General features: G+C 49.4%; 1 protein-coding gene across 1 annotated transcript; it reads right to left on the minus strand.

Annotated features, from left to right (window-relative positions):
* Positions 1 to 3,084: 3,084 nt before the first annotated feature.
* Positions 3,085 to 3,777, minus strand: Bhlha9 (basic helix-loop-helix family member a9). Its single transcript, XM_052194296.1, has one exon. It carries the CDS (start codon positions 3,775 to 3,777, stop codon positions 3,085 to 3,087), a length of 693 nt encoding a protein of 230 aa, XP_052050256.1.
* Between the last annotated feature and the right edge of the window lie 16,432 nt (positions 3,778 to 20,209).

Below are 20,209 nucleotides of genomic sequence, written 5' to 3' on the forward strand. Positions count from 1 at the left end.
CAGGCAAATACTCATACAAACAATGAATAAATTAAAAACAAAACATAAGTGGGCTGGAACCCGCGTGTGTGGCTCTTGCAGAGGTCACCTGAACTTAGTCCCCAGCACCCGTGTTAGGTGGTCACAGCCACACTTAATTCCAGCTGCAGGGGATTTAGCACTCTGTTCTGGATTCTGAGGGGACCTGAACTCATGTGCTCATACCCGCCTCATATACACACAGAACTAAAGCTTTTTTTTTAAAAAATCCAGGCAAAGCCGGGTAGTGGTGGCACACGCCTGTAATCCCAGCACTAGGAGGCAGAGGCAGGCGGATTTCTGAGTTCAAAGCCAGCCTAGTCTACAGAGTGAGTTCCAGGACAGCCAGGGGTATCCCTGTCTCGAATAAAAAACAAACAAACAAACCCAAATCCAAAAAACCAAATAAATAAATAAAATCCAGGCAAAAATTTAAAAGTACCACTACTTCTACTGCTACTACTACTACTAATTATATGAAAAATATTTTTAAAAAATCTCCTCAAGAGTCTTTTTGAATGATGTTTTTACTAATCTTGCATAAATAAAGAATTTCTTTGTGTACTTTTTATATCTTTTGGCCACAGCTGCACTAATATGTAGTGCATTTTAAATCATGTACTTTTTTTCTTCCCTTTTTTTTCTAAATTTGAACAAATCCATTTGGCTTTGGTTGGTAATTTCCATCTCTTTAATAGCCTCAAATTTTAAATTTATCTTTCTTTTACAGTACTCATTCATCTAGGGGAGTGGATTTGATTTTGGGAAGTGTTTTTTTCTCAAAATGTATGCAAGGTTTATAGAAAACCTTTGAGGAAATATTATATAGGCACATAATTGAGCTCCCTAAAGCATTGGGGAGAGGAAGGAGCTCCTTTTAGGTTGGCACATACATCCACACATGCACTCGTGTGCACACACACACAAACACACACACACATTTCATGAAGCCATACATCTACATAAGTGCATATATAAAATGTATGTGCCAAAAGACCTCATGATAGCCAAATGCATATTATCATAGCAACACTCAAACACAGAGTCCTGATAAAGTCATTAAAGGAACCTAGTTGCAGACTCCATGGCTTCTACACATCTTTCATACAGTCCCTTACAACAGCCTCGTGAACAGACTGATTAGATGGCCGTCAGTGGGTGCTTATGGAGGAGCTAAACTCTCTGTCAAGTGCTTTAGAGGTCTCATTTGGTCTGTAGAGCAGCTTGTGAGGTAGCAACTGACAGTAGCCCATTATACAGAAAAGAACACCAAGGCTCAAAGAGGTTAGAGGATTTGCTCAAGGTCACTCAACTGCTAAGCTAGAAGGCAGGCCTATCTGATTCAACTCCCAAGTGTGCTGCATATGCTAATTCTACTCACAGGGGATGCCATAGCTTTCCTCAGGTAAAGAATATGATAGGGTGAGAAAAATCTTATTATCTTAGAATTTAGAAAAGATTTGCTAGTTATTTATCATATTTTCAGAGAAAATATTCCTGAAGGTAAAGACAAGGATGAAGCATTGTCTAGGCTCCCCAAACATAAAATTGGAGTATTTAAACAGTTAACAATTTATAAACAACTACTCGGAATTATCTCAGCTGCTCTAGGTGGCGACATTAGCCAATCAGAGGTGAAGTGTCACGGAGGTCGCATTCCAGGCAGGCCCAAGTTCTCTGCAGCAGGGCCAAAGCTAGCTAGAGACTCACACTTTGCTCCTGTCTAGAGTGGAAGCCTTCCTGTGGGCTGTGAAAACAGACAGGACCCCTTATGGTGACTGTGGACCGGATGTCAGAGAGCAGATAGCTTCAACTGTGGCCCTGGGCCTCATCTCAACTTTGCTGAGAAACCCTCACTCTCCCTGTAGTCTGTGCCTGTGGTGTCTTTCCAGCCTCTATTCAGGGGTGGCAACAGCACAACAAACACTGTCTTCAGTGTTAGCACCCCAGCAGGAACCCATCCTAAATGCTGGCCAGTTCGCCATAATTCTCAGGGAAGGTGTTCCGGCACCTCTCTTAGCCTTGGCTTAAAACCATACCTCAAGGGCTGGAGAGATGGCTCAGTGGTTAAGAGCACCGACTGCTCTTCCAGAGATCCTGAGTTCAAATCCCAGCAACCACATGGTGGCTCACAACCATCCATAACAAGATCTGACTCCCTCTTCTGGTGTGTCTGAAGACAGAGTGTACTTACATATAATAAATAAATAAATCTTAACAAATAAATAAATGTAAAATTAAAAACAAACAAACAAACAAAACCACACCTCAAATCTCTCCTGTATTTCTAGTCTACCTCTCTACTGGAAGCCAGGGCGCTCAATTGGCTGAGAGCTCTGCCTACCACTCTGGGTCTCTGACCCCCATCTTTGGCCCTGACCTCAACTTTCCTCAGTGCAACTGGCCCAGCCACACTTCTGGCAGCCTCCAATGCCACCGTTAATTTTCTCCAAATAATGTCTCCAGCACACAGAGTAGTGTCCAGCCATTCCCGAGGTCTTGCTATAAACCAGTGCCCAGGTGCTGGGGGCTGTAGGCCCTATCCTTCCTTCCAAGGTAATTCCTTGGTTCTGAGGCTTTTCTGTCAAACTGGGACACTGAACTCATTGGAGTCCTGAGAGCAGACAGAGAAGACATGTTTCCTTTTTATTTGGTCATTTTCTGGGCCTCTCTCAGTTCAGCAGCACCCCAAACAGGAGAAGAGGACCACAGCATGTGCCCTCGGATCACAGCAGCTGTCTACCACACAATCCCACAAGTCCCACTTTCCAGACGCAACCCGGGAAAAGAGGGCTCAGAAGCAAAGAAAAGCAAAGGAAAGCAAAGGCCACTTTCCACGAGCAAGAGGTTGATCAAATCCAAACCTAAAATCTCCCTCCTTTTTCACCGCCCCAGGATGGAATGTGGGGAGGCTGCCCTGAGCCCCAGAGTTCCTTCCCATGGTAAAACAGTCTCCTCTGCCATGCAAATCACAACCCCATTCAATTTTGCTCTGTCCAGGATGACTTTTGCAATCTTCTCTTTTGCAGTCATTCGGCCAACCCAGCTTCCCTGTGGGTGGCACGGTCAGGAGTGCTGGTAGCCCAGCCCAGAACCCCACCGCCATGGAACCGGTCCAACAGGGGGAGGCCCAGGACATCGGCGCCAGCTTCCCCCAGAAGCTTGGGCCAAACTAGGCACTTCGGCCATCACTCTAGACCGCCCCAAGTGCGCGTGTGGGGAGCACGAAGCGCAGCGCTGTGCAGGAGGCACTAAGGGGCTGGCGATGTCCCTGCGCGCTAGGGTAGGCGCTGCAGGGGACGGCGCAGACCGCGGAACACTGAAGCTGGAGTCCCCCGAGCTCGAGCCGTGGGAAGCCTGGCCGTGACACTCCAGGTGGCCGCAGGGCCAGCGGGGCGCCGGGCTGGCGCGCAGGACCAAGGAGAGAGCTGTGATGCGGTGGATGGCCCTGCGCAGCGTGGCGATCTTGGAGAGCCTCTTGCCGCCCAGGTCGTGCTGCAGCGCCCTGCGCAGCGCGTTGAACGCCTCGTTGTAATCCAGGATGCGCTTGCGCTCCCGCACGTTGGCCGCCATGCGCCGAGCCTTGGACCGTGCGGGCCGCTCGCGCTTTCTGCCAGCTGCCTCTTCTGCCTCATCCAGGCTGCGCCTCAGCACTCCAAAATTCTTGCCAGCCTCCGGGCAGGAGTGCCCCAAGTCCTCCACAGAATTCTCACCCCGCTTCAGACCCCTGAGGCCTAGTCCTGGCGTGCCTCGGAGCATGGCCTATGTCCTGGTCCTGCAGCTTCAGCTATTCAGGTCCAAAAGGCTGCTGGTCCACTGCCTGATGGCTCTTGCTGGCTGGCCACTCTCTGGACAGGCCCTCTCTAGCTGGGCTTTATGGCACCACGTGGCTCCCGCCCTCCCGGTCCATCCATCCCCCTGCTTTATTACCTGCCCCCAGGTGAGATGGTGAGGGAGGACCTGATAGGAAGGAAGCAAGCAAGGAAGGAAGCATGCAGATTCTTGTACACAGGACCAGCTGGGCAGCCAGGCCACGCCCTGAGCAATGCTCCAGTTGTCACTGGGAACATGCCTGCTGTGCTGCACAGACCCTCTCGGAGAACGGGGTTCTGTTTCCCCGACTCCTGACCCCAGACAGAAAGCCACATTTGGTTCTTGGCAAGAGAGCAGAAAGGCAGGATAGCAAGGGTGGATTGAGCGAGTTTTAAAAACCTTGAGTCTCACCGACTAAGAGCACCTGCTGCGGAACTTCCAGCAACCAGAGTTGACACTAAAGTGAAGCATGCCTGTCACAGAAGAACCCAGAAAGGAGGAGCGGGTGCTACGAGTAACCTTTCCGCTATCACCGTGAGGCTGGCTGGAGTCTGGTTTGGATTAAGCACAGCATTCCCCCTACTTTTGGGGGCTCCCCCTTCTTCAGGCAGAGCTGGGCTGAGTCAGAAGCAAAGAGTGGTGACTTTTTCTTTTTCTCTCACAGTACCCATCAGAGAGCAACCCTTCACGTCCAGGGCCTTTGAGCAGCCCTGTCCCTCTACAGAGTGAGGTCAGGTTATGAATCCAGGGGATGATCCCCATTGCTGTCATTAAGGACTGGAATTTTAAACAAGATCAAAAAAGGGAAAGAAAGAGAGGAAAAGGAAGGAAGGAGGGAAGGAAGGAAGGAATAATGCTTACTTCTAGAGACAGGACCCCCCCCCATGGAATTTTCATGATCAGAAGCAACATAAAATTAAGATTAACCTCATTCCCAGTCACATTCCAAACACTGTGGCACCAGCCAGGATGGGCACACAGGTCACATGCATATTACCAATGACCTCATTGCTTCAAGCGGAGTTTTCCTGCAGAGGAAAAGAACGGGGCGCTGGGAAACAAACTGCCTGCATTTACTTACGAAATAACCTAAAGAGTATATTGTCAGGACGGATTTCTCCAACATGTTCAATATATGTGGGACAGAAAACAGCTAAGCCCAGCATGTTGGCACACACCTGTAATCCCAGCACTTGGGAGGCAGAGGCAGGACACCAGTCTCAGCTACATAATAGACTGAGGCCAGCTTGGACTACGTGAGACCTCACCCCAAAACCAAAGCAGAACGAAATGATTAAAAAGTAGCTGCAAGCTAGGCATCGTAGCCAGCGCCTGTCCTCTCAGCACTCTGGAAGGCTGAGCCAAGAAGATCATGAGTTCAAGGCCAACCTGGACTGCTTGTGGAGAGACCTTGTTTTAGAAGAGACAGGAGAGGGTGGGCATGTAGCTTAGCGAGAGTGTCTACCCATAAAGCCCCAGGTTCTAAGCCTAGCACTACAAAACAAAACCAACCAACCAAAGAAGAAATGAGCTAGAACCAATATTCTGTGTCTGAGCACTCCACCTACGTCCACCTACATCACGCCCAGGCATCAGGATGCCCGTTTACATGGGTCTCAGAATGGAAGACAGGGCAGACCAAAGCCTCAACATTGGGCGCCTGGGTGTCACATTCCACATTCCGTGGCTACTCTGCCATGCCTCTTAGCCTGTTGAAGTCGTGGTAAAGACTGCTGAGTCATGGCCCTGTCCATCCAGGAGGGCATTGGGTCGCAGGGCCTTGCCCAGCCTCTAAGCCTGTCTGCCGGGGGGGACACCTGAGCGGTTTGCTACTGAAGGAATCTTGGTGGTGGGAACGTTCTTCCCCCCCATCCACTCCAGCCAGCAGCTCGTTACTGTGGAAATCAGTTACCTCATCTGCATGCCTCGGTTTCCATTGTTTTATGTAGAAGATGCCTTCTCTGTGAGAGCTTAGCCTGGGGGCTGGTGAGTTGGTTCAGTCTGTAAAGTGCCTGCTGTACAGACAGGAAGGCCCCGTTCAGATCCTCAGCACCCACATAAAAGCTGGGCATAGCATCTGTAGAACCCCAGAGCTGGGTAGATGGAGACCAGAGGGCCCCCGGAGCTCACTGGTGAGTCAGCCTAGCTATACTGATGAGCGCAGTGAGAGATCCTATGTCAAAGTTAAAAGGTAGAGAACAACTGAGAAAACCACGCTGTTAACTTGGGGTGGATAGAGGTGATATGCAAATAAAGGAGAGCAGATGGACAGAGGCAGAATTGTTCCTTTCCTCACAACAACTAAAGGGCCATGCTGAGTCTGTTCTCCTTCGGAGTAGAGACTGTTGCACAAGGCACAGGGAGTCTGGGGGCTTTATAGGGTAGACAGGGATTGGATGAAGATTCCATCTACAGAGCAGTTCCCCTGCAGCCTCAAAGTAGTAGACACTCACAACAGGTGCACGCCTTTAATCCCAGCACGTGGGAAGCAGAGACAGGACTCTGAGTTCGAGGCCAGCCTGGACTATCTAGAGAATTCCAGGACAGCCAAGACTACCTAAAGAAACTCTATCTTAAAACAAACAAAAAGTAGTAAACAGGACGGACAGGGGTCTGTGGAGCCTCTCTTGAGCCTAACAGCTCTCAGGTGTTATGAATCAAGTCAGCCCTTCCTGTCCTGACTTTCTCAGTCCACCTGGACTTTCAGGTCCTTAACCCTTCACACCTGGTGTCACCTCTAACCTTTGCTTGTATGCACATACATGTACATACATGTACTATACCAGCAAGAGAGAGACAGAGACAGACAGAGAGACAGAGACAGAGACAGAATGTAGACACGACTACATCCCTTGTCAGACCAAGTGTGAAGCCAAATAAAATGCGGACCCCTTGTTCAAAACGATTAAGATTTTGAAGATGGAGAGACAGCTTTTAACCGAACCTGGTGTTTGGAAGCACCAGACCCAGGAAGGTACTAAGGAGTTCAGGAATTGAAGACGTTCATCTGGATATGTAACAAGAGCGTCACTCCAGCCGAAGAGGGGCAAGCCCTGCACCCCCCCAGCTATCCCCCACCCTCCACCCCACCCCCACCGGGGCACTGTGGACTCATGGTGAAGACCCAGCCCGGCCTGGTGAGCTTCCTCCTCTGCCTCCAGGGAGCCTCCAGGAAGCAGAGGGGAAGCTGCCAGTGGGTGATAAACACGCTTAAATTGCTCCTGACGCCTTCCTTCCTCCAATGACTCAGCGTTTTAGACCTCACACTCCACTATGGGCACTATGCCGCCTAGTAATAATTAATCATAAAAATAATAGTCTTAACAGTATTGATACTGACTTCTGCAAAGTGTTTATTATAGCCAAGGCATCGGACTAAGTGCTTTTAAGCATACATTATCTTAGCCTCACAACAATCTTATATGGAAGGCCTATTATTATAGTACCCATTTTACAGACTGCAAACTGAGACTGAGCATCAAGGAACTTTTTATGCCAAGCCAGTGAGCTGACCTTCCAACACTAGGGTCTTATCCTGCTGGGCGGGGGCTGCACTCTCAGCCCCTGAGCACTGGGCTCAGGAAGTCCCCAGTGACCACCTGTAGTTATTAGAATCCTGGCACTTATTTCTCTCTTGAAATAAAAGTCATGAAAGAACTGGGGCTGGGCCAGTGGCAGGACGCTGGCTTATCACGAGCAAAGGCCTTGGATTCCAGTCCCAGCAAGGAAATGGCCTGGGGGGGGGGGTGAAGGAACCAAGAGGTTCCCACTGGCTGGCAGCAGTACCTGCAGTATCTGCAGTCTCAGCCCTAGGAAGCCCAAGGCAGGAAGACTGAGTTCGAGGCCAGCCTGGGCTACAGGGCGAGCTCCTGTCTTGATTTGTTTGTTTGTTTATTTAAAGTATTTGTTGCTTTGTTTTTAGAGACAGGGTCTCTCTGTGTAGCCCTGGCTGTCCTGGAACTCACTCTGTAGACCAGGTTGGCCTTGAACTCACAGAGATCCACCTGCCCCTGCCTCCCAAGTGCTAGTGTTAAAGGCACTTGCCATCACCACCCAGCTAAGATTTCATTTTAAAAGTGTGTGTGTGTGTGTGTGTGTGTGTGTGTGTGTGTGTGAGAGAGAGAGAGAGAGAGAGAGAGAGAGGGAGAGACAGAGAGATGAAGGTGCCCTCAGAGGCCAGATGCCTCTGGAGCTGGAATTACAGGGGGCTGTGAGCTGTTCATTCTGTTTCAATTTTTTAAAAATCTTTTTCAACCAAGTATGAAAAATGAAAAGCTGTTGGCTGATATAGAGGAAATCTGGGAGCTCGGGGCCAGGGGGAACGGAGCTGTGAGCGGAAGAGGACCGGGCTGGGAGACGGCTGGAGCAGTTGGCAGCCTCAGGCTTCCGTGGCTAACTAACTAACCCTGAGGGAGTAGGTAGCCCATGAGGACCCAGGGACAGCTTCAAGAAGTGACCACCCTGTGCCCACAACCCATCTGCTTCAGCAGGTTAACCCAACATGGCCTGGGGGATTCAGGATCAGTTTACAGCTCTGAGTCTGCACCCTTACTGGTATCTTTGTTAGGCGACTTCTCCACTGAGTTCCTATGGTGGCGTGCAGCTTACCAGCCTCCTTTTTTATTATTATTCCCCCCCCCCCCCGCCCCAATCCCCTTCCCCCCCCCCCAGACAGGGTTTCTCTGTGTAGTCCTGGCTGTCCTGGAACTCACTCTGTAGACCAGGCTGGCCTTAAACTCAGAAATCCACCTGCCTTTGCCTCCCAAGTGCTGGGATTAAAGGCCTGCGCCCGCGCCCGTGCCACCATGCCCGGCCTTACCAGCCTTCATCATCACCTCTGGGGAGCAATCTCAGAGCCTTCCCCTCAAGGGCTTCCCTTTGGTCTCCTGGACTCAGTCTCAGAGCTGAGCACTCCTGGGTTCATGCTGGGACCACCTTTAAGCCCCTTAAAGCCTCAGCTCCAGAAAAGAACACAGCAGAATACATAGAACATTTGCTGAAATGTTAACTGATATAATCCCTGCTACTAAGATAATCATGACTGAAGTTGTGGTGGCTCACGTCTGTAATCCACTAGGGAGATGGATACAGGAGGATTGTGCACTTGAGGCCTAGCAAGACTTTGTCTCAAATAATAGTCATCATTCCACTAGAAACCCCAACATGGGTCTGATTAAGCAAGCTTTAGGTTCATACCCAATGAATACCTACTGAGTGTCTATCAAGTATGAGGGCTGTGTGCTCACACATTTATAATAATGTGTGCATTAACTCAAGGCAAGCCTGTGAGGCTCACTGTTAACATAGAACAACCCTGCAGCCACATGGAAATAGGTTAGAGCCACCCTACCCCCATCACCTGAGGTCGAGGAGGGGTAGCTGTGGTTCTCAAATGTGGGGGCCATGATTCCATCAATCAAAGACTTCTAGAGACTCCCCCTCCTCACCCAGACCCCTGCCTACACCAGCTGCTGTATTCGGAACTGTCTCCACAGCAACAGTTTGAAGGCTCAAAAAAGATTTGTTTAGTGTATAGGGGGCTGGAGAGATGGTTTAGCAGAGAGAAAGACAGAGAGAGAGAGAGAGAGAGAGAGAGAGAGAGAGAGAGAGAGAGAGAGAGAGAGAGAGAATCTCACAACTACCTGTGACTCCAGCTCCAAGGGAGGCTGAGGCCTGTTAACTTTCATAGTCAGGTGTGGTGAAGCACACCTGTAATCCCAACACTCTGAAGTCAGGGGCAGGAGGACTGCTGCATGTTTGAAACCAGTTTGGTCCAAATAGCAAGTTTCAGGTCAGCCAGGGCTGCACAGTGAGACTTTGTCACAACCACACCAATTTACCTTGCATAAAAACACGACTTGTGTCTATAATATGGCAGTTCTTTACTGGACAATTTAGTAGACCCCTGACTGTCTCAAAAGAAAAAAAAAAAAGGAACAGGGGAAGGGGAGCCGGGGATAGGGGAGAGAAAGGAAAGAGACCACAGCGGCACATCAATAGCTCTGGGACTTGGCTTTCTTGGTCACTGGCTCCTGGGAGAGCACGTTGGGATCCTTACGGATCGCAGGGATCTTCAAAGCGCTTCCGCAGCACCTGCGGCGCTCACCCCAGAGCCGCCCCTGCCCGGAGCTCCGCAGCTCCCGCTGCCTGTCGCGCCGCGGAGGGAGGAGCCGCTGCCGGTGATTTAGGGCCGGGCGGTTCCAGTGGCTGTGGCGAAGGTGCCTATTATCGCCTAGGCCGACCTGGATTTCAGAAATTCTTGCTTTTCTCCGGCGGCGTCGCTCCCCCGGGGGAGCACAGGATCCCACCTTGGAAAAAAACCAGGAACCACTCTTGGGAGGCGAGAGAAGGCCGCTGTGTCTCTGTCCTGCCTTGCCACTGGGACCTTGGCTTAGTATGAGACACCGATCCAGGCTCTACTGCTTTGTGCTGTCATTCAACAACAGGGGAAAACAAAATCAGCAGGAACCCAGCGCATTCTGCTTGCTACACTAAGTACACACTCTACCACTGACCTACACTTCTGTCCCTGCTCCCACTGCCAACAACAAGGACAAACTATTTTCAGAGGACCCGGGTTCAAGTCCCAAGACAAGGAAGCTGGCTCACAACCATCTGTAACTCCAGGTTCAGGGGATCTGAAACCCTCTTCTGGCCTGCATTCATTAGACAGACATACGTACACACAAAATAACCCGTACACAAAATAATAATTTTTAAAATTTAAAAATATTGAATACCTACTGGGGTCGTTACAGATGGTTTAGAGAAGTGACTGGTACGGCCAAAAACTTACCCCGTGGGGTCCTGGAGAACAAATAATAAGTAACTTGTGTGCTGAGGGCTGGGGATGTAGCTCAGGTAACTTGTGTGCTGAGGGCTGGGGATGTAGCTCAGGTAAATGCTTGCCAGGCATTCAGCAGGTCCAGGCTTCCTTACTCAGCACGACATAGACTAGTGTGATAACACAAGTTTGTAATCCCAACAACGTGTGTGTGTGTGTGTGTGTGTGTGTGTGTGTGTGTATGCTCACATTTTCAAGTAGAAAAAAAGTAGCTTACTAATACATTTCCACAACAGTCAAATAATAAAACTACTCTTTACCCAAGCTGTGGGGGTCGACGTGTTTTATCCCAGAGCTCAGGAAGCAGAGGTGGGTAGATCTGTAAGTTTGATAAAGCGCGATATGATGTGGGGGGGGGAGGGGTGCCTTAGTGGCTCCGAGCTGAGGCATCCCTTACCCCTGAGGTATTTAGTATAAAATGAAGTTTATTGGGGACAGGGGAAGGGAGTAGAGGCAGAGAAAAAAGGGTGACAGAGAAGGTCAGGAAGAGAGGCGAGACAGAAGGGAGAGAGGAAGAAAATGGAGGTGGGGAGAGAGGGGCATGGGTGGAGGATCCTTTTATATGAGAGCCTAGCTGTTGCTAGGTAACTGTTGGGCAGAGTCTGGAGGAAATGCTAACTAGATCAGTGAGTTCAACACCAACCTAGTCTACATATTGAATTCCAGGCTATCAGGAATCAGGTTGTCCTGATTCCGTATCCATCCAGGCCATCGGATCTACCTCGAGAGACCCTGCCTCAAAAGCCAAAAAAAACCCCAGAAAAACAAAAAAACAAAAAACAAGCCAGGCGGTGGCGCACGCCTGTAATCCCAGCACTCTGGGAGGCAGAGGCAGGCAGATTTCTGAGTTCAAGGCCAGCCTAGTCTACAAAGTGAGTTCCAGGACAGTCAGGGCTATACAAGAAACACTGTCTCGAAAAAACCAAATCAAAAAAAAAAAAAAAGTCAACAAACCACCACCAACAATAACAACAACAACAACAACACACACACAGCACATACACAATTATGTATTAAGTAAGTTTTGTCTAAACTAGGGGCTGGAGAAATGGCTCAGTGGTTAAGAGCACTGACTACTCTTCCAAAGGTCCTGAGTTCAAATCCCAGCAACCACATGGTGGCTCACAAACATCCATAATGAGATCTGATGCCCTCTTCTGGTGTGTCTGAAGACAGCTATATGTACTTACATATAACAATAAATTAATCTTTAAAAAAAAAAAAAGTGGCACATAACTGTAATCCCAGCACCCAGAAGGCTAAGGCAGGAGGATTCCTCCCTAGGATTCCTACTTGACTACCTCCTCTGAGCCCTGCCTCCACTCCCTGTCTCTAGGTTGTACAGCCCTCCTGCCCTGGAAGTGCAAACACACAGCTCAGGCTGCTTTCTCCAAACAACTTCTCCTTTCTGCCATCCCCCTGCCTCAGCTCTCAGCCCTTCTGAGCCTTGCTACCTCCCAACCCCCACTCCCCTGAAACTATATTTTCTGTCATTCATCAGCATTTCCTGCCCCATTTAGTTGGTCATTAGGTACTTAATACCTGCCAGGACTTGAGTTAGGCAAAGAAGAAACATCGCGCATGCTGTCCCTGCATCCCTGAGCTAGCCATGAGCGGGAACAGCTGTGTGGTAATTTCACCACGGCACTAGCATGGAACGAAAGAGCCAGCAAGATTCGGAAGTGATGCAGAGGGAGAAGGAGCTCTGAGGAGATGCAGGTTATGTTTTGGCAGTGAAGAAAAGCTGGAACCAGATTTCCAAGGATAAACCGGGGAGTTGCAAACCAATGACTGGAAGAGGGTGGAAAGGCATTAAATATTAAAAGAAAAATATGTACCAAGCTAGCAATATACGTCATGGTACAATAGTGTAGGAAAGAATACAGCTAATTGGTTTTACCAAAACATGAAGTGGAGAGGCCAAGGGGTAGTATAAGGTCGGGAATCTCTAAGTACAGAAGTGGGGGGAGTGTAAGGGGGGCGGCATGACCCTTAGTTTTCATTTTGTAGACAGCTACAAACTACAATCGTATTAAACTGATGTATGGCTCAGAGTTATGTAATGATCCCAGCACTCTGGAGGTTGAAGCAAGACTTCAAGGTCTAGGCTAGCCTGTGCTACATATTCAGAGCCTGCTAAATAAATAAACTAAGGCCTGCTGTGAGTTACAGCTGAGTACCTTCGAAGAGTGGAGAAGGGGTTGAACACAAATTTCTTAGGAAGTAAGGATTCAGGAGGAAGGGATGTGTCTACGCTAGGCAGGGGTGGGGACAGGGCATTGGAGTTGGTGTCTGGTTGAGAAAACAGCTGGGAACTGGTGCTAATCTCCATGCTGCTCTTCAAAACCGGAGGCTTGCACCAGGCAGGGTGGCACACACCTTTAATCCCAGCACTGCAGAGTCAGGGGCAGGGGCAGGGGCAGGGGCAGGGGCAGGGGCAGAGCAGAGACAGGCAGATCTCTGTGAGTTCCAGGCCAGCCTGGTCTACAAAGTGACTACAGACAGGGCTATTACACAGAGAAATTCTGCCTCAAAAAAACAAATCAACCAGTCAAGCAAACCTGGAGGCTCCCAGCTTTTGAAGAGGTTATAGCAATCAGATCTCTGAAGCGGGGATGGGAGCATCTTTTCCTGGGTGGCTGGGTGACCTAGCCTCACGGGTCAACATGACAAACTTTTTTTTAGGGTTAAGAGTGCTTGCTGCTCTTCTAGAAGACAAGAATTCAGTCCCCAGCACTCACGTGGCTGCTGACAACCATCTGTAATTCCAAGCCCAGGGGCATCTAATGCCCCTTTTCTAGCCTCTGAGAGCACCAGGCACAGGCATGGTATATAGACATGTATGCAGGCAAAGCACTCATACACACAAAAAATACAAATAAATAAGTCTTCGACAAAATAGTTCTATTGTCCTGTTGTCGATGGACTGGATGTGAGCATTCCAGGAGTGCCAACTTCATGCCCACCTTTGGCTCTGGTGGCCCCTCCCATTTCCAGGCAGCACAGCATCACCTTCAATGCATCCCCACCTTTGAAGCCTCCATCCACCGCATCTCTGGCCCAATGGCCTCCAACCATGGGGTGAGTTGGTCTTTCCCCTTCATCCCCCCGCCCCGCCCCGCCCCGCTGCAGGTGCTGATTTGGTCTGGACTCAGACTCATATTTTAGCTCTGCACCCTTGTACAAAATGCTTATGCACCTCAGGCTTCTGTTTCCTCGTTTGTCAAATGGGCAAATGCAACAGGACTTCCTCATCAGGGTTATTATTAGAATTAAATAAATTCAGGGACACTGACTCTTTCTCCTCCTGAGTTTCCCCCTCCCTGACAGGCTGTAAATTACCCACATGACCAGGAGCCCAACCTGCCCTCCCAACCCAACAATCCTTACCCTCTCCACTAATGACAGAGCCATTGGCTCCACCCACTAATGACAGAGCCATTGACTCCTCATTAAGAAAACGACAAAGAGGCCTTGTGCTCAGCTGGGGTCCAATTTCCAGACCTGTCCTAGTAAGTGGGGAGAAGGGTAGGAGTGCCGGGTCTGGGGGAGCTGGTATGGTGAGGATGGAGGGCTCTGTCTCCTGGGAGGGAAGAAGCAGCTGCCTCTTTGGCCAGGGCAGATGAAGGTCAGGAACCCTCTGTAAAGGATTCTGCTTCCATGGAGAGGAAAAACAGGGCTTCCTTCCCTGGCTCAGAAAGCTGAGAGCCAGGCTTAGGCTCAAAGATGGTGACCTTTGCCCTCCTGAGGTCTGTCAAATGGCTAATGCTTACTTTCTACGGTTAAAGTCAAGAAACCAAAGATAAAGAAAGATTCCAGTACTTGTGGATGTCCACAGATGAGCGCAAGGGGAGGTGTGACTCAGGCTTTCATGAGTGTTACTGGAGACCAGGTATCAATCTTTCTTATCCATTTGATGTCTAGTTCACTCTGTCTCCAAAGGTCTCCAGTGCCACAATTCTCCAGGCCACCACCCAAGTGTGTGAGTCTGACTGGTCAGCTTTGTTCTTTAGAATTGTCTTTGGACAATTCTTGGCCCTTTACAATACACACACACACACACACACATATATATATACACACACACACACATATATATACATACACACACATACATACATAAATACACATATATACATATACACATACACATACATATACATATGATGTATATATATATGTAAATATATTGTGTGTGCATGCACATGTGTGTTATATGCAAATATTTATAATTATATACTTATACACATTTACAATATACAACATATGAATATATATGTAATTAAAACTTCAGGATGGCTAGGCGGTGGTGGCGCACGCCTGTAATCCCAGCACTCTGGGAGGCAGAGGCAGGCGGATTTCTGAGTTCGAGGCCAGCCTGGTCTACAGAGTGAGTTCCAGGACAGCCAGGGCTACACAGAGAAACCCTGTCTCAAAAAAAAAACCAAATCCAAAAAAAAAAAAAACAACAACAACAAAAAAAAACCAACTTCAGGATGGAGAGATGACTCAACAGTTAGGAACCCTGACTGTCCTTCCAGAGGACCAGGGGCTCAGTTCCCAGCACCCACATGGTTTGTCAGTCACTGGTCCCAGTTGAGCAGATATCCTCTTCAGGCCTCTGAGGTCACTATGTCCGTGTGATGCACAGATATGCATGTAGGCAAAACACCCATACACATAAAATACATTTCTTATGAAAACTTCACTCTAAAGAACTTTTAAAAAATAAAAATGCTAATCAGAAGCAGGCAACAGATCTCACTATAGATGGTTATGAGTTACCATGCAGTTGGTGGGAACTGAACTCAGAACCTCTGGAGGAGCAGGCTGTGCTCTTAATCGTTAAGCCATTTCTCCAGCCCTATTGTGTGATTTAAAAAATAAATTAAATCGTTACTTAATCGTTACTTGCTTAGTGTGCATGTGTCTCAGGACAGCTAGTGGGAATTGATTTTCTCCTTCCACTAGGTGGGTCCCGGGGATTGAACTCAGGTCATCAGATTTTGGCAGCAAGCCCTGTTGAGCCCTCTCGCTGTCCTGTTCTTAAGATTCTCTTTAAAGCCACTTCTATGCGTCTTTCTTTCTCAAGATGACTTCTTTGTGTTGAAGAAAAGCCACAGAAATTCTGGCATTCACACGCATGCTCCATCATGCACCGAAGAGAATAACCTGGCATCTGCCCTTCACCTAAAATCCTGGCCCATAGAGAGTACGAGCTAATGGGATTTGTGTGTGTGTGTGTGGTGTGTGTGTGTTTTGGATTTAGTTTTTTTTTTTTTTTTTCAACACAGGGTTTCTCTGTGTAGCCCTGGCTGTCCTGGAACTCACTCTGTAGACCAGGCTGGCCTTGAACTCAGAGATCCGCCTGCCTCTGCCTCCCAGAGTGCTGGGATTACAGACGTGCGCCACCACCGTTCGGCGGGATTTTTTAAAAACAAGAATTATTTATGTTTATTTCAAGTGTATGGGTGTTTTGACTGCATGTATGTCTGCAACCACGAGAGTTGTGCTGAGACAGGCCAGAAGACATTGGATCCCCTGGGGCTATAGTTGTTACAGACTGCTCTGAGCCACCTTGAGGATGCTGGGAAGTGATCCCAGGTCCTCTGTCCTCCAGGCAGGCCAGTGCTCTGAATCTTTGAGCCAACTCCCCAGCCCCTGGTTGCTTTTTGTTTGTTAAGGTGGGGTTTTGTGCAACCCTTCTTCCTCGGCCTCAGAGTGTGGAGATTACAGGTGTGTTACCATGCTAGGCTTGTTTTAAATCCATAGGCTTGGCAAGAGATGACAAATCACACCGTCATTTCCAAACCTTCCCTGAAGTTGACTGGCATGTCTAGTGTGTGCAGAATCAATGGGCTCCCTCTCCCACTGTTCTCCCTCCACCACCCTCCCACTCTTCCTCTTCCCCTCCCACTCTTCCTCCTCCTCCCCTCCTACTGTTCCCCTCCCCCATCCCCATTCTTCCCCCTCTACCTTTCCCCTCCCCTCCCCACCCTCCCACTCTCCCCTGTCCCCCCCTTCTTCCTCCCCCACCCTCCACACATATACTAGCTTCCCTCCAGCCCCTTCGCTTTCAAAGCCACAAGCCGAAGCTACTCCAGCCAGCAACAGGAGCCATAGGCTAAAGATGACAGAGCTACCAGACTGTGAAGTTCCAACTTCTTGATGCCTGGAAGAAATTCCTGGCTGGAAACACTGAGATTGGAGACTTAGCTAACACAGCACCTAAAATTCCTTGAACAAGGAACATTTTAAATGCTTCCCCTAAATTTGTTCCTAGCCTCCTGTGCAGCAAGTAAGCCAGGTTTGCCCAAGGGCACTCAGCCCATCACTAGAGGAGGTCCTGGAAGGAAAAGGAAGCGAAGAGTCGGGAAAATCTGGTCCAAAAAGCTCAGAATGCAGGGGCAGGTGGCCAGGAGCATGAGTCCTTCGCCAGTCACAGCTTACCAGTCAGGTGACTGTCGACATTCACCAAGACAAACTTCCAGGCTGTTCCGGAATCCTGTTTGATAAAGGACTCAGAACAGTGCTGGGCACGCCTTGGCAGAAAGTTAGCCATTGTTCCTGGTTAGATTGACTTCATATGTAAACATATTACAGCCTATCACTCTCAGGGTTGTCATTTCAACAAGGCCCTGGAATTTGGAAGCCTCTCAGGACTCTGGCCCCCATTTCCCCAGGCTCTCCCAGACAAGCAGGCCTGTGCCTTTGCTTGCACCATAAATCAGGCCCCACAGGCCTGTAATTATGGGACCACAAAGGCAGGCTGAGCCCACCCTGTCCCAGGGGCTTCCTGCACTCCGCCCCCCAAGAGGGGGAGGACGGGCTGGGAGCTGGGGGGTCCCTCCTCAGGCCCCTGATTTATGGCAGTCTGTGTGAAGGAGATTTATGAGCCAAGACACAAGGCTGGGACAGGAGGGAGCCTGGGGACTGAGGTGCCGGACACTTGGTGACCCGCATGGGTGTCCTGCACCAAGTGGGCTTGTGGAAGGGGTGAAAGCTCGCCGACCTCCAGCTCCTGGGGCAGCTTCCTCACGCTTGGTGATTCCACAGGACATCCAGCTGTGCCCTTAGATAGATCACCTCTATATCATCAGATATATCATCATTTTCAGATGAAATATTAAACATTCCCATGTGTTGCTTTGACTGCAAAGCCCAGTGGTCTCTGGAAGGTCAGTCTCCCTCCAAAATTCTGTTTCATCACACCCCCAAATGCAAAGACCCAGGCTAGGACAGACGCCAGCTCGGGGTACCTCAGAGAAGGGAACAAAAGAAGACAACCGCCAGGCCCTGCCGCGGCTCACTTAGATTTGAGTCCCAAATGCTTGGCGTACTTTTTGCTTGGAGACAGGGTCTCTTGTAATCCAGGCTGGCTTCAAACTCGCCATATAGACGCTAATTTTGAAACTCTGATCCTCCTGCCTCCGCTGTTAAATGCTGGGATTACAGGGGTGCACCACAAGGCCCAGCCTTCTCGTGTTTTTCTACCATTTCACGGAAGCGGAAACAACAGCCGGTGGGCACACAGCGCAACATGAGCAGACATCGGAGTGATTTGGGCCAGGTCCGAAGAGACCTGAGGTTACTGGTGAGATGGAATGCACTGAGGGACACAATTCATGGGGAGCCCTGGGAATAAAGTGCCTGAGGCCTGGGACATCAATGGCAGAAAGAGGACAAGAGGTCACCTTAGCTAGCAGGTACCACTAGGCGTCTTCTAGGAATATTCCCAGCAGCCTCGCTTCTGGTGGGACGTGAAGCCTGTTCTCTGATGTAACACTCACCTCTGTCCACTGTGGAATGCACCAGCTTCTGTAAGGGGTCTGCTGTTGTGTGCAGCAGGGGTTCAGAAACCCTCTTAGCCACAGTAGGCAACCATGCTTGAAGGCAGGGGATGATCTTTGTTTACCTTCAGCACAAAAAAGAAATGCTTCCCAACTGATTGTTTTCTTTAATTTTACTTTATGTGTGTGGGTGTTTCCCTGCGTCTCTGTATCAAGTGGCTGCCTGGTGCCTGTGGAATCCAAAAGAGGCCATTGGATCTCCTGAACCTGGAGGTCCTGACCTATGAGAGTCGCCGTGGGAGTGCTAGCAACTGAACTCTGGAAGAACAGCCGAGAACTCTTAGCCACTCGGCCTCCCTCCAGCTCCCAATGGTCATTTCTTTATTCATTTATTTTTAGAAGGAAGGGCACAATGCAGTGCTGGCTGGCCTTGAACTTGTAGAGATCCATCCTGTCCTGCCTGCAGAGAGCAGAGATTATAGGCCTGGACCACACCTGGCAATCTTTGAATGGCTTTCTGACTCAGATTTTACCTCAGGCAATTGATTTAACCTCTCTGACCCAGATTCCTCATTTGAACAATTAGAACAATAAAACCATCTCAGAAGGGCTTGAGGGGTGCTCCTAAGGTGAGTGCTTGCTCTGTAGGTGTCAGGACCAGAGTTCAACTCCCCAGTGCTTATGGGGGGTGGGACACTTCAGCAGGAAAGAGAGCGTGCTTCCTAGCCCAACCGTTTGAGTTCCGTCCCAGGGACCCATAAGGTAGAAGAGAGAACCCACGCCCCAAACTGTCCTCTGACTTCCACATGTGCACACGGCATGTATGTGTGCACCCACACACATATACACGATAAATAAATGTACTGAAAAACAAATAAGGAAGATGATCTGTGTGCGGTTATGCAAGCCTATAACCCCAAAATGGGCAAGGCAGAGACAAATGGTTTTGGAGAGCTCATAGCCAGCTAGCCTAGACAAAATGGCGAGCCTCCAGTTCAGGGAGAGAGCCTGTCTCAGGGTGATGAGGTTGGAGAGACGGGGCTGGAGAGATGGCTCAGAGGTTAAAGCACTGACTGCTCTTCCAGAGGTCCTGAGTTCAAGTCCCAGCAACCAGCAACCACATGGTGGCTCACAACCCTCTGTAATGGAATCCAATGTCCTCTTCTGGGGTGTCTGAAGACAGCGACAGTGTACTACTCATGTAAATAAAATAAATAAATCTTAAAAAGAAAAAAGAGGGCAACAGAGGAAGACAGCTGTCATTCCGCTCCAGCTTCCACACGTGCATGCGCACCCGCAAACTCACAAACTCACATAGCGTGTGCCACACACACACATACACACACACATCACTGCCCGCACACATACAGCCTGCACTCACAAAGCATGTGCCCCCACACCACACACACACACACACACACACACACACATGCGCGTGCGCACACACACATGCACACACACATCACTGCCTGCACACATACAGCCTGCACTCACAAAGTATGTGTCCCCATACCACACACACACACACATCACTGCCTGCACACATACAGCCTGCACTCACAAAGCATGTGCCCCCATACCACACCCCCACACCCCCCACATGCACACACATCACTGCCTGCACACATATAGCCTGCACTCACAAAGCATGTGCCCCCATACCACACACACACACACAAACACACACACACACCACTCAAAACGCACACAGAGACAAAGTCAGGCGGCTCAAAGCACCATATAA

The sequence above is a fragment of the Apodemus sylvaticus genome, chromosome 10, assembly GCF_947179515.1.
Source record: "Apodemus sylvaticus chromosome 10, mApoSyl1.1, whole genome shotgun sequence".
Taxonomy (NCBI): Eukaryota; Metazoa; Chordata; class Mammalia; order Rodentia; family Muridae; genus Apodemus; species Apodemus sylvaticus.

Coding starts and splice junctions, on each gene's coding strand:
- Bhlha9 (XM_052194296.1), bottom strand. CDS start 3,777: ATGCTCCGAGGCACGCCAGGACTAGGCCTCAGGGGTCTGAAGCGGGGT.